The sequence below is a fragment of the Folsomia candida genome, unplaced genomic scaffold (assembly GCF_002217175.1).
Source record: "Folsomia candida strain VU population unplaced genomic scaffold, ASM221717v1 Fcan01_Sc035, whole genome shotgun sequence".
Lineage (NCBI taxonomy): Eukaryota > Metazoa > Arthropoda > Collembola > Entomobryomorpha > Isotomidae > Folsomia > Folsomia candida.
In genome coordinates, this window is record NW_019091227.1 from 1263610 (window position 1) to 1279287 (window position 15678).

General features: G+C 32.5%; 1 protein-coding gene across 1 annotated transcript in view; it reads left to right on the forward strand.

Annotated features, from left to right (window-relative positions):
• The window catches only part of LOC110860865, a 57206-nt gene that overhangs the window by 16537 nt on the left and 24991 nt on the right, over nt 1–15678 (forward strand). Inside the window, exons 2-3 of the mRNA XM_035860695.1 lie at nt 4100–6687; nt 13531–13828. Coding sequence (XP_035716588.1) covers nt 6309–6687; nt 13531–13828 — 677 coding nt within the window. The 5' untranslated portion in view covers nt 4100–6308. The remainder of the gene's footprint in view (nt 1–4099; nt 6688–13530; nt 13829–15678) is intronic.

Sequence of the window (15678 nt, forward strand, 5' to 3'; positions counted from 1 at the left end):
ATTTCTAAGAGTGTGGAAAGAAAGGAGAATGAATTTTGTAAAGATAGAACGGTTTAAAAAATTGATTAGATTGATTTTTTTGGTGAAGAAAGGAGGAAAATTTGAGGAAAAAAGTGAAGATAAGAAAACTGTGAAAGAGAAAGTTCAACACGATTGGATTAAAGTTTAAATTTTTTTTGAGGAGTGTAGAAAAATGTTGATAAATAGGACAAACCTGTAAAAAGTTGTATATTTTTTTTAGAAAAAAGAATCCAAGTTTACATTTTCTTCTAAAGAGATGGCAAAAGATTGTGTTGAAATTGATTAGATTTTTCTTGATACAAAAATAGGACAAGGATCTTCTCGTTTGTAAAGAAGAAAGCGAAATTAATGATAAAATTGTGGATGAAAGGTGCAGAAAATCTGGTGAAATTTGTATCGATCGAGTTAGTGAAACAAGTTAGTAAAAGGCCATTGCACAATATTTTGACTTAGCTGAAAAGGGGCATTCGAAAGCGAAATTTTAAAAATTGCTAAGATTACACAGGATGACGATTTGATAATAAATTAAATGAAAAAATAAATGAAACTCATTTGCCATTTTTTGCAATAAATTTCCTCAGAAATTAATTCTCCTATTTTTTCTAATTGATAGCTTTACATAGTTTTAAAAAGGTTGATTTTTTTCAAAACTCATTAAATTGATGCCATAATTGTAGAAATTTTCATTTAAAGCCATTGAATCGGGGTAGAATGAGATTAAAAATCTATAACGGACTTATTCCAATACCTTAAATTTATATTCTAAACACGAAACTCGCCAGCTTTACATTTCTAAATGTAACATGTGACACGGTTTAAAATTGATCGATTCGATTTATCTCGACAAAAGAAAAATCGAGGAAAAAGTTCAGTCGAGAAATTCTAAAGAATCTCAAAAACCGAGAAGGTCGGATAAAAAATCAATAAGCTAAAATATTCTTACATGTTTCTGCCGCCATGCAAAATTTCATTAAAAACCTGCCAATTTACAACGCGAAATTCAGCAGAACTATAAAATTCCAAACTAAGCATTTGATCAGAAAACCGTGAAAGTTTACAAGTCAGCCATAAACTCAGCCAATCGAGCTAAAATGTTTTTGAATTATATTTTCTGCACATGCAAAATGTATTTTTTTTCCTAAAAGGCTGCAAATTTGTACACGAAATCATGAGAAGTACCAAATTCTGCACCAAAACTTGTACCTAAAAGTGAAATCATGCCACCTTTTTTCATTCATTCGTTATTCACCTCCCAAAAAAATGCCCACAAAAAAGCTTTCACAAAGTATGTCTAACAACTAAATTAATCACATTCTAAATTCTGATCTCATGGTTTATTTTCACAAATTAATTTTTACAAATACTTCCTGCCCGTGCAAAATATAGTTTCCACTAAAAAAACCCCACCAATTCGAAATTCAGCCCAACCACAAAATTCTGTAGCAAGCATTTTACCCAAAAGTGAAATCACGCCACTTCTTTACATTCATTTCTTCACAAAAAAATACCTACCAAAAGCTTTCACAAAGTATGTGTCGAAGAACTAAATTAATCACATTCTGATCTCATGGTTTAGTTAGCCTTCATTTTTATTGGGCCACGGACCGAATTGTTCAACTTTTCCTTTGTGTGAGGAAGGAATTTGCAGTCAATTCACGCCACACGACGTGTTCCTCCTCGCCAAATTTCCCCATTTCTCGGCCTGTCTTCACTCACTCTAACTTGCTCCAAAATGAGATCTCGAGTAGGAGAAAGGCGAAATTTGGATGGATTCCTTGGTGGAGAGTAACCTCTCAAAATTCTATCAATTTTTAACTACTTGCTGAGAGTACACTTCAACTTGTGCCTGTTTTCCTTCACCGATTGCTTGTTCACTCACTCACGTTTAGTTTGGTTTACAGAAACAGGGTTTGGAAATTTTGGGTGGTAAAAGAAAATCCAGAAATTTTTTAATTGTTGGTTTGGTACTTTTTTCAGTGAGTTTTGGGCGATAAAATCTAAATTTGAATGTTCAATTGGCAAAAAGGCAAAAAATATTTTATGCACAGATTTGACGCCAATTTGAATTATTTTCATATAAAGAATGAATAAAAGTAAATCAGATCGAGCACTAGCAAACCCAGAATTTCAAAGTTTCTGACAATTTATCTAATGCCCTGTACATTTACGTAGCATGTGAGAAATTGCTAAACAAATAGCACATTTTTCCGCCCTCGGGCAACTTCTTAACACTGGCAAAATAAGTATTTCCAATCTCTGCAGTCCTTCTTCTTTTTTTTATCTGAACGTTCACCCACAACCAGAGATGAATATGAATGAAGAACTGTTGTCATACTAGCAGATTTTTTTATGGTTACCCGCCCGTCCTGATTTGTTGGGTGCATATGCAGCAAATCGTAAGTCGGCCCCTAAAATTTCGAAAGTTTGGAGATTTTTTTGTAATAGCTTGTACATTCTTGTAATCTGTTAGAAATTGCGAAATAAATAACACATATTTCCGTCGCCAGGCATATTGTACGAACACTGGCAAAATTTACATTATAAAATTGCAAGTTCTACATTTTATGCAAAGCTAAAATTCAACGCCAATTTCAATTATTTTGATAGGAAGAAAGATATAAAATACATTAGATTGGGGACGGGAAATCAAGAAATTTCAAAAAATCATTGCTTTTTGGACATTTTGGACAAAACAAAATTAGACGTTGATTTGAATAATTTTTCATTTGCAGAATAATATAAAGCAAACCAACTCTAGAACTTAGGATTTCGAAATTTTGAGCATTTTATGTAATCATTTGTACATTATCGTAATGTAATCTATAAGAAATTACTGAACAAAATGCCACATTATCTCGCCGCCAGGCATGCTGAAGCTGAACACTGGCAAAATATTCACCACTGTGTCTGCAGTCCTTCTTCTTTTCTTTATCTATAACATTCACCCAGCTGAATATGAATGAAGGGCTGTTGTCATACTACCCGATTTTTTTTATTGTTGTCCCACCCGCCCTGATTTCTTGGGTGCACATGCAGCAAAACGGAAGTCGGCATTGCAGTCGAAATTCTATGCGGAGGTGAATGCATAATTGAGGGGAGAAAGCAATAATAATAATAATAATCCTTTTTATGGGGAAAGTGGAACGATTTTTGTACATGGGAGAAAGTATTATTTATTTATTGTTCGATATATAATCAGATTTTGGGTTGGAAATTGGGAAGGATTTGGATGTAGGTGAAGTGTGGGGAGGGGATTACGTTAACTTTTATGGGAAAGGTTTCCTTGGTGGTGTTGTAGAATTAATGCGGTTGGCATGGTTATGATTAGCGTTAGTCTGTCGCTATGGTTACGATTTTACGATAAATGCTGTTGCTATGGTAACAAAGATATTTTGCTGTCATGGTTACCAATTCTTTCCCTTCGGAAATTTTGCTAAGCTGGAGATTCTTGCAAATTTAGAGTTCTAAATTTTGCACCCCAGTTGTTCGCGAAATTGTGAATTTTATAGACACTCTGCAAATTACACTGTTAGAAATCTGGTATAGTCAGGTAGGTAATGCTTTCTCGCTACTAAAATGCTCCCGCTTGGTACTAAAATTATACCGCTCCGTAAAAATTTGGTACCGATCTGGTAAAACTTTAACACCTGGCTATTACTAGACGGTATTACTTATCAACACCACTTTGATCAAGTGATATATGAATACCGCTTGGTATTATTTTAATACTGAATTTCTAAGAGTGTACACATCTGTATCTATCTCGCCATACGGTTACCATCTCTCTCCTCTCCCAAAAATAAAATTCGTCCCGACAACCTCTCCTCTCATCTCTTCTAACAAATGACGTACATTCTACTTTCTCCAAAACATTTCTCCGTTTCCCTTTTGTTTTGATACTTACTCCTCCATCCGACCCGTCAATAATGGAGTACATGTACACCAAGCAAGCACCTTTCCCCACTTTCTCCTCTCCAAAAAGTAGCACATTTTTATTTATCTCTCTTCTTCTCAACAAGACAAAACTTTCCCCGAGTTTATTTAGACATCATTTTTCATCCTTGTTCTTTTTTTTCAGGGGGAAACATCAACATCTCCAACTTTCACTTGGATGCCATCCCAACAAAACAAAGTTCCCTCTTAAATGAAGAGATTACTCTAAAACCGCACCGAAAGCAGCACAATTTCATCCCGGAGAAAGCACCGGAACTCAAACTAAGAAAAGAACAAAACTCTTGAAAGCTGTTGATAACTTTCTCTCCAAAACAACGCCTCGTCGAAATGAAGCAATAATGACAAGACACAACCAGCTTGACGACTAAATCCTGGGTGAAAGTGAACCTTTGCATTGTCCCTTGTTGATTGTGTGACTCTTGAGAAATTCTCGTTTTGGTTGGCTGATTGAATTCAAAGGATAATAATTAATTAATTAAACAAGGACTTGAAATTCGGCCTTGGAAATTTCACCAGTTCAGAAAATGAAAACCTTTTGAAGACGCGAGGTCGTGATTACGGAGCGACTTTCTCCAATTGACATGACTTTCAGTATGATTTAGAATGGAGAAAGTTACACAGAAAGTTGGTCCTTGAAAGCTAATAAGATTACGAGAAAACTTGTAATACGACATTGGAACGTGGGGAACATTCGAAATTCTAAATTTTGTCATGTGACGTGACGACTTTCTCTCTGCCCAAGTAAACGAGGCGGAAACGCGCAGTTCCACTTCCATGATTAATTATGTATTTTGCAACCAGATGCGACCGAACGAGATGATTACATAGAAAGTAACGATGTGATGTTCATGGTCAATAAGTAATGAGCCACGGCACGGGAGGCAACCGCGGGATGGTGGGAATTTGAATAAATTCCCAAATTAAAGGCAGAGACCGCGGAGATAATTGGAAATTTGGAGGGGAGAAAGAAGGAAATCATGGGTTTGTCATCTTACTTTCATGCTACCTGTTTCGTCTCCTGGCTGTCGTTAAATTTCTGAAACAAATTTCTGGAAGTTTCAATGAAACAAAATAAATATAAAAATTAAGAAGCGAAATTAAGTTTCACCATCAATTTTTTTTAAGAGCAAGTTTCTCCGTGAAAAAATTAATGCAAAATTAACGCGCAAATTAACTTTCACCATAAAATTTTTGAAGAGCAAGTTTCATCGCGAAGAAATAAAAATAAAACCAACATTAAGTCGCGAAATTAGCTTTCACACTTAAATTTTTGTAACAGCAACTTTCACCACGAAAAAAAATAAATTCACAAATTCAGAAAATTAAACGAAAATAATTGGAAATTTATCGTGGAGGAAGGAAATCATGGGTTGGTCGTCTCACTTTCACGCTGCCCATTTCGTCTCTTGGCTGCCATTAAATTCTAAAATGTATAAGGTTTCTAAAACAGTGGAAGAAAATGAAAATGAAGAAACACAAAAAGTGAAAGTCAGATAACCGAGGAAATCGGTTAGGCGAGTTGATTTTGGTGTAGGAAGGAAGGAAGGAACAGGTATAAAAAATACCTGGGTAAGAGAGAAGACCAAAGAAAGATAGATAAGGAAGAGAGAAGAAGAAGATTAATAAGAAGACCACCAAAAAAAGTACCCGGGTAACAGAAAGGAACCGGGGTTCTAGACGAAAAACAGAAGAAAATTGATCAAGGATTTATTTGTCAATCTATCCCGGACAGAAATTCTTGGGGGATTTAGAACAAGTTCTGGGACGAGTTTCTCTACCAGGGTTATTTTTAGAATTTACTTTCTCCCAGTGGAACAATTTTTAAGGGCAAGGTTCACTAGGGAGAAATAAATACAAAATTAAGACGCAAAATTATTAACTTTCACCCTTAAATTTTTTAGGAAGTTTCACCGCGGATAAAATAACACAAAATTAAAGCGCGAAATTAAAGCGCGAAATTAAAGCGCGAAATTGACTTTCACCCTCAATTTCGTTAAATAGCAAGTTTCACCGCGAACTTAATAAATTCAAAATTAAGGCGCGAAATTAACTTTCACTCCCAATTTCGTTAATAGCAAGTTTCACTCTGAAAAAAATAACAAAAAATTAAAGCGCAAAATTAACTTTCACCCTCAACTTTATTAATAGTAAGTTTCACCGCGAACAAAATAAATACAAAATTAAGGCGCGAAATTAAATCGCGAAGCGAACGTTCATGACTAAATTTTTAACGGCAATTTTCGCCACGAAAAAAATAAATACAAAAATTTAACACGCAACTTCCAATTTTCAAAAAATCTCCCTAATTTCGACAAACTTTGTCCCTCAAAAAAATGACTTCAACTAACACACCTGCCGCTGGGGGGTCGTCCTCCATACCACCCGGTGCCACCCCGCACTCGACTTCCGGTCTGGTCGCGACCCCGATGCCACACCCACTGCCGGACATAATCGACTACAAAGTGAAACTACTCGGCCTGCTGCCGGACGGGTATCAGTACCCGTCCGGCCCGAGGAGATGGGACCTTTCGACAGCATGCTTTATCAAAATTCCATCCGAAATGACGTGCTACGAGGGGCGCGTGGATACCAAAGGGCATCCGACACTGATCGGGTCGGGCATCTTGGAGAGAAAGTATGGCCTTCAGGTCCACCTCCCAACTCTGGCGGAAAGTGAAAGAGCGGCCTCTGCGGCGAGAAGAAATGTGAAAGGTGGGTGATATGTTTTTGAAAATCTTGAAATTATGGAAACATAAAAAATGGCAAATAATTTTGCAAGGTGAAAGTGAAAGTTGAAAAAATTGAAAGTTAAAAATGTGCACTAAAAAACAAAGTCTTGTTTAGAATATTTAGGTGATATGTAGGTCAGATGAAATGATTGATTTTTTTGCAAATTTTGAAATTATGAAAAAAAACGAACAAAAAAATTGTAAGATGAATGTGAAAGTTAAAAAAATTGACCTAATCATTATTAAAACTTCTTGGGTTTTTGATTCAATTACTGGGATCATTAAAGCATATTTTTTTAATTCCACTAAATTTTAGTTAACTAATTTCAATAATTTATATATAATCGTGTTTATCATGGACTTACTAAATATCCAGCTATTTCTACTTCATTTATCTTTAACAAGTGTTATAATTATTTACAGAATATCACATTTGACGTCAAACAATTTGTAAAATCATTAATCCAAAAATATTTTAGTTTCTCTCAAAACCATCAAATTAAATTCGTTTCTTGGTATGTAAAAAAATAAAAAAAATTGAATAATGCATTCTTAAAAATCTGGTAGAGTCAGATATATATTCCGTACTGGCATTGATTTGGTAATAATTGTATTTGCCGAGTTAAAACCGCATACCTTTTCAAACACCCTTTCAAACTCATTTCATTTCACTTCATTGGACTTCATTTCTTACTCCGCCCATGTATTAAGCATAAGGTGAAAAATGATAGGAGTGTAAATTTTGTGAATTAAAAGTTTGGAAAATTAGACGCGGGTACGAGTTTACTAAAATAGTTCGGGACATCTCGTTATTTTGTGAGGTAAAATAACTTAAACACAAAACACTGAAGCGAGGAAATAATTAAGTCATAATTAATTAATTAATATTACTTTATTAGACAATTTTATTTTGTACCAATTAAAATTTCCTTGCATAAGAGATGAAATAATGGAATGATGAATTGGATAAATACACGATTACAAAGTTAAAAACTTTCCACCAATTTGGTATAACCCAGAACTAATGAACAAATCTAGTTTTACCTAGAAATATGTACCAACTCAAAATAAAAGATTTTGGGATTTGTGCTTTACAATTATACAAATATTCTTGGTTTTTTGAAATTTTAATGCGATTCATTTCGATGTTTGTAAGCTGTTCTGTTCAAGAAATAAAGAAGTGCTTCCGACATGTGTAAGTTTCTGATACATCAACGCAGTCCTTGGTAACATTGTAAATTCCGTAAATTCCGTCAACTTCCAAACTTTTGCAAGATTTTGTAAATATTTCTGAAACAATTTCCAAAAAGCTGGAAAAATGGCTAACAAACTTTCAATAGTTTTTGAAAAGTCATTATTTTCTGAACTACAATAAATTTCAAAAACATTTATAATTTTGTCGGCATTTAAATAATTTCGAAAGTTTAAAACTTGTAAAATTAAATCATCAAGCTTTATTATCTTATAAAGTATGTTATACGACCTTTACCATATCAAGTTTGGCATTTAACTCTTGCATAACCTGTAATTCTTCCCTGAATTTATTGAGACATTTCACGCAGGCCTTGGTAACATTGTAAATTCTGTAACCTTACCGACTTTATCAAAATTTTACGAATATTTCTGAGAGAAATTAACTCACAAATTTCTGGGAAAGTACTCATATCAAGGGCATCTCCTTATTTTGTAGTAAAATCTTTGTAATAAAATCTTGTTAATTTTACAAAGTTACCAATGACTGCATGAATTGTCTCATTGTCGAGAATTTATACCGTTACGAAGTTACATGAAATAAGTAATTTTAATCATCTGTTACAAATGTTTCTCAATTTTGCACTAAAAATAAATGATTTCGGAATTAAATTTATGCCATAAATAATGGCTATTTATTTAACCTTTTAAAAATTTGAGGTACATAAAAGGTTTAGAAATCTTGTAAGCAGAACTCAGAAACCTTAGAAATTTTTTGATATACCTACTATTGATTTTTAGTAACTATCAAAAAATTGGTCACGTTCTTAAGCATGACGAAGTGAAAGTCAATCCGACACAAAACAATGAAATCTATCGAAATTTGGAAGAAATTGTGTCCAAATTAGAGTTTCCACGGTGAAAGTTGCCGATACGCCTTTCACTTTGGTATAACCTAGAAATAATTCATAATGCTTACTTCTCGATTTCAGTGCACCAGGAAAATTTCCCAATTTTCGTTGGTGAAAGTGAGACCACAAGAGATACATTGTATTATTGGCGAGGTGACTAAATAGTTTATTTGACTTGGTTGACTCAGCTCTCACTTACTTTCCAGCTTCGAGTGAATCAAATAATGATGAGATTTATGACGTGCGGTATCTACGCGAGGCCAGAATGTGACATTGGTCGGAAACCATCCAAAATTTGGGATGATTTTAGACGGAGTTTTCATAGTGTATTTTTGAAGGAAACAAACAAGACAATTATTTTTGTACAATTTTTGCACTATTTTTGTAGAAGTAAAATTTTTGACGAAATCAAAAAAAATCTAATCAATTTTTGATTTTTTTTAAGAAATACACTATTTTTGATTTTAGGGATTTTTGATTTTTTGACAAAATACACAATTTTGGATTTTTTTGTCGAAGTATAGAAATGAACGAATTATGAAATGGAAGATTTTTGATTTTTATCGAAATACACGATTTTTGATTTTTGTAGAAATGTGCTTTTGTAAAATTTTGTAGAGTTTTGTAGAATTTAGTCGACATACACGACTTTAGATTTTGTCTGAGTAGTCATTTCTCTTTGGAGGTTTGAGACTTCCGATCTATGCCAACACGTTCGGTGTTAGTTTCCCTTGCGGATAAAAATGTGGAAAGAATGCGAACAATTTATTTAATGGGTTTGAGCGAGAAAGTACGCTTTCCCAGATAGTTTTTACACTCGAGTAGATAATGGTGATAGCAATGTGACAAATGTGTCCTTAACGGTTTAACGAGTATTTTACCTGGTGATATCGTAAGCAAAATGTGATGATGGGACTTGTGTAATACACTAATTTTAATTGTAATCCCAAGTTTTCACCGTTTTAGAAAAAAACTTGATTTTCTGCTTGATGACTTCATAAATCTTATCATTTTTTGATTCACTCGTAGTTAAAAGGTTGGTACGTAAGTCAACCAAGCCGAATAAATTATTTAACCACCTCGCCAATAATACGACGACCTTTGTCAACGGTCTACTTTTATCAGAATTTGGAAATTTTCGTTTTGGTAAGAAAACAACAAACAGGATACATAAATTATTTCTACGGTTCGTTCAAAAAGTAGCGATAAAACTCCTTATTACTTAATTTGCATCAATGTACCTTACTAAAATTTACGCTATTAACGAAGGTGACGTGAAAACCAGGAATTTTTTATTGAAATTAAACTTAATTTACTACAATTTGAGTAACTTAAATTCCGAAATCGTTTATTTTTGGTGCAAAAATGGTAAACTTTGTAATAGATATGTACACTTCAACATGGTATAGTTTATACTATAGATAAATACCAAATATATAATTGACGTCTCCAGCTTAATATTACCATCTGGTGTAAAAATCAATTAGGTAGTAGAATTTGCCCTGTGGTGAAAGTTGTTTTCCAACTAGAAAAGGAAATAATTTTCTTTTAAATTTCCTCCTTGTCGCTGAAAGGTGACGAGGCAAGAATAAGATCCAATTTAATCTTGTTATTCCAAAAAGAGAAAACAAAATTGGGAGGAAATGTGTTCCATTGTTTTTAATAAGTTATCAAGTTTTTACCGGTTTAATTTCCGATCCCGTATAAAGAACAAGAATTGAGATTTGCGGAAACATACGAATTAAGAAACTGCCAAAATTTTATAAAATTTGTTTCGAAGAAAAATTTGTAGGTTTAGTATTTTTAACGAGTTTAATTTTTCTTAATTTTGTAACGTACACAAATTTTTATTATGACAAAGTCTTGGTCACACTGCACACATCCACACATCGTCTACCTTTTATTAAAGTCTTGCTGATCTAAATTATGCAATAAATAATATTGGCGTAGTAGTAAAGCGACATCCAAATTAACTTTTTAAGCCGCCTCTGTAACTTGAAGTATTTCGAGAATAATTTATGAAATTATTTTTAAAAAAATGTGGCAATTCCCGCGAAATTTTGAGACTTTAAATTTGTCACACGTGAGCTACGAATCTACTCGTTATTTAACACTTTAATGCCAAATAATATTGCAATTGGGATTAAAACTACTCGTTTTTTTCGTACAATTAAAAAACTTATTACCGTGACCATTCAGTAATTTATACGACAACTTTGAAAAATTGCATCTTGAAATCATTCAACTCTTCCACGTATTTTGAAAATAAATTTATGAATCTATTTTCAAATGTGGCAATCAATTCTCGCGAAATTTTTGAATTTCAAATTTACAATATGTCGGCTACGAATCTATACTCTTTATTTAATCCTTTAATTCAAAATAATATTCCAATTGGAATGAAAACTATTCTGTTGTGTCCAATTAAAAAAATTATTACCGTGAGAATTCAATATTTTAAATTCACAACTTTAACTTTCACAATTTCACAACTGAATTTTGAAATCATTCAACACCTCCGTATATCCACGTAAGAAATTTATGAACCTATTTAAAAATGTTGCAATTCACGCGAAATGTTTGGGACTTCAAATTTGCTAGAATTAAGCTACGAATCTTTGTATTCCTTTATAATGCCAAATAATTGGAATTAAAATAATTGGAATTAAAACTATTCTGTTTGGTATACAATTTAAAAAAAAGTTTATTATCGTGAAAATTCAATATTTTATTTTCAACTTTGGACGATTGTATTTCGAAAATATTCAACTTACAGGTTTGTAATGTCTTATCGATGATTGTAACACGGTAAACTTCGTAACTTTACATGAGTTTATCACTTGTAAATTAGCTCAGTAAGACTTGGAGTCCAATTTTTAAAATTCAGTATGTATCAAGTACAAATTAGTATTTCGATTTTGCTACATATATTCACATCAAATTTGATTTATTTTTAGCATTTTAATCAATTATTGGGTTTCCTAAGATAGAAATTAAGAGAAACAGTGAGAGTTAATAATTTTATGTAAGATTTGAAGTCCAATTTCAAAAAATGTGTTTCAAACGCCTGTTCCACAGGTTGAAGGTGTGTCTTCATAATTTATCAAAAAAAAATCTCAAATTTTTTCTTGCCATTTATACAATTAAAAAAACCACAGAAGGACTTTTAAATCTTGCTCACCTTTTCGGAAATAATTTCAAAATGGATAAAATTTCCGTCATTGACCTAATTCATTTTTCAAATTCGATCCATTTATTAGGATAATTTATGAATAAATATGTTTTCAAATCTGCCAAAATTAGAAGGAATACATGTCTTTTTGGCTTTCAACTAAAAAAAACATGAACTATTTTAATATAATATTTGTTGTGTAATTTTTGCATAAAATTTTTGCATTTTTGCATAAGTTCCCACAAATACGGGTCGCGAGAATCTCCAAATTTTGCGAAAGTTACAAAGTTGGCCAGAGGTTACAAAGTTTCTCTGGTCACAAATTCGTCACCACGCATGGTAAATATATGGCTTTACCGTGTTGGTAAAGATTTTTGCCACCGAAGGGTAACACAAAGTCATGTTAATTCAAGATTATTATAACACATTTTAATCAATGTCCAACTGGATCGTGTCAATTTCAGATTGTTTTAAGTGTGAACACGACACTCTTAGAAATCCAGTATTACAATAATAAAAAGCGGTATTCATACATATATGACTCTACAAAAGTGGTATCGATAAGTAATACCCTGTAGTAATAGCTCAGCATTAAACTTGTACAATATCCGAAGTTTTTTCTGGTCCGGTATAATTTTAATACCAAACGGTAGCAACGTTAATAATACCTGCCTCACCATACCAGATCTCCAACATCATGCACGCTATTTTACCAGTATTGTTACTTTTGCATCTAAATATCAGAGTTTTTTTTCTTAAAATGTTGCATTTTGCATAAGGACGTCAAGCCACGGGTTTGATTATTTTTTTTATAAATCTTCCCTGGGTAATAAAACATTTCCGTAATCATCACCCAAAAATTGAGGAGTATTGTACATTCTAAATCATTTGGAGACAAATCGTACCCCACAAAAGTGCTTTATCCTTCTATTTTTGGACAATCATTAAGGTGACGTTTTATCACCATATATGAGTCTACCAGAGGGTGTTGATAAGTAATACCGTATAGTAATAGCCAGACATGTTCAGATTCATTCATTTAATGGTGAATGAATAAATTATTCATTCAATATCCAAAACTTGAATGAATATTGGATGAATATTTTGTTCTGATTTTTGAATAAATGAATACTGAATGAGTATCTATTCAATTCGTGTGAATGAATAATGAATGAATATTTTTTTTCATCATTCATTTTTTACTCAATGCATGAGAAATTCATCTGATAATGTGAATTTTTAATAAAATGAATAATGAAGGAATGGTGAATAATGAATAAGTGGTGAATAATGAATAAATGTTGAATAAGGAATGAATATTTTTTTCAAGGCTTTAAATGAATGAACCTTGAATGAATAAATATTTTTTGAACATGTATAGTAATAGCTGGGTATTAAATTTTACTATATCTGTATATATCAAATGTTTACGGACCGGTATAATTTAATACCAAGTGGTAGCAACTTTAACACCGAGAAATCAATATCTGTCTGACCACACCGTCAGATTTCTAATAATTCATATTTCACCAATTTTTTCGTAAATTTTCAGACCATCGCCACCACGTCCACTCGCATCACCGCGTCAATGAAGACGACGACGAAACCCGTGGCGGCCTGGACGACGGGGGGAAACAGCTCGACGACGACATAATTCAGGAAGAAGACGAGGAAGGGAACTCATCCGGAAATGAGTCTGGATCCGAAGGGTCCGAGGGGGATGTGAAACTGCATGGCCAAAACGTCCTCGGACCCCACACCTTCATCTGTCAGGGATGCCAGCATAACGCCGTGCAAAATCAGAAGGACAACTTGATGACGAAATGGCTCAAAAATAATTTTGATCCGAGGTAAGCAACCGAATTTGTAAAATTTGTCATCAGTTTTTTTGAAGAATTTTGACCGATTTAAAAAAAAAATTTTTTGAATGAATTAAAAAATATTATTTGAATGAGTTTAAAAAATTTAAACATTTATGTTTGAAAGTTTTGCAACCTTCATTTATTGGAATATAATCTATTTTTTTAGAAAATGGGAATTGTCGGAAAACTTTGGCATATTTTTAGACGAATATTTTGACCCAATTTTTTCTTGAACTTGAGTGAGTTTTAAGCGAATTTTGATACATTTATGGTGAAATTTTAACCTACTTTTTTGTTTAGAAATTGTAAGGTTTTCAGGAAAGTTTGATATATTTTTTAAGCGAATTTTGGCCAATTTTAGAACTTGAATTCTTTCTGAATATTTTTAGGATTAGTGTTTAAATATTTTAATAGAAATTGCGAGATTTTGGGAGAACTTTGACTGACAGTTTTAAGAAAACAAAATTTAAGAAAATTTATAAGACAGACTTTATATATTTTTGAGAATTAAGAATTTTCTGAAAACTTTGACATATTTTGACAAATTTTGAACTTCTAAGAGGATTTTGACATGCTTGCTATTTTAATTATAGAAATTATGACATTTTCGGATAACTAGGACTTATTTTTGGAGCATTTTGACTGATATTCTTGAACAAAATTTTTCCGAGAATTTTGACATATTTTCCAAAAATACTAAACAGTAACGCGCAACAATTTTAACCATAACTTTTTTGCCCGTCATTTTAAACCCCTATCCAACATTTCAGTAAATCATAAAATCATTAGAATTTTACTCTACTAATTTCATTAGCCTTTCATTAAGTCTGACAAACTTTTACGACGCTTGAATTCTGCAATTTACATATTTTTTTGAAACTGATTTTAGTGAAACAAATCAAATTACGCACCATTAATATTTTATTCCTTCATCGATACCCCTGAATAACATAATAGGCGAACAAATTATACAAATTGCACAAACTTGGCAAATTTTGCAAAATTATTTTACCAAAAAATTTGATCATAAAGACTTTGTAAAGGTGGGAAAATATTAATATCTAGATCGAGTCCCTCTATTTTGTACAAGTTTTTGCATTAATTTTAAAACATTTACACGGTTTATCGGGTTACAAACATCAGATTGACTTCCATAATAGAGAATCTCTATTAGAGATTCTTGAAGAGAATTAGTTTTTAAAAATTTACAATTAAAGTTTACAAAAATCCATCTAAAATATTTCGTAAATTATGTAAAATTGTAAGGGTTCGCTTCCAATTGCTATGTTTATTTAATTTAACTTGATCATATAAATTAAAACAGATAACAAGGTTGCTTGATACTTCAAAGTAAAATAATTTGTAACGACGTACTTAATGTTATTTTTTGACGTTTTACCCCGGTGGTAATGATTTGTTCAATAATAATCAAATTTATTTATCGAGCAAATTCACTCCTAAATTGTGTGCACAAATTTGGCAACTTTGACAAGTTTGACAAATTTGGAATTCGCAAGTTTGTGTATGTAAACATGTTGCGTGTGTACTTATAAAAATAAACCTACAGTGCAGACTCCATATAGCCCGAGTCAGGGGCATAGTCCCTGACTCAATAAGTCAGAGCCCGCTTCTAATTTTTTTTCCGAATTGACCGACATAATATCACCAACTTCCGTGTTGTGGATGGTTAAAAGTTTATTAGATAGTTTCTACCATTTGGTACCAAATTTTTGAATTAGTTACAAATCATGTGCCTTGACCACCATGACCAGTGGGCTTCTTTAACATCCTGAAGTTCTAAGCTGTATGCATGTGCTACCCAGCAGTGGTTTTCACTT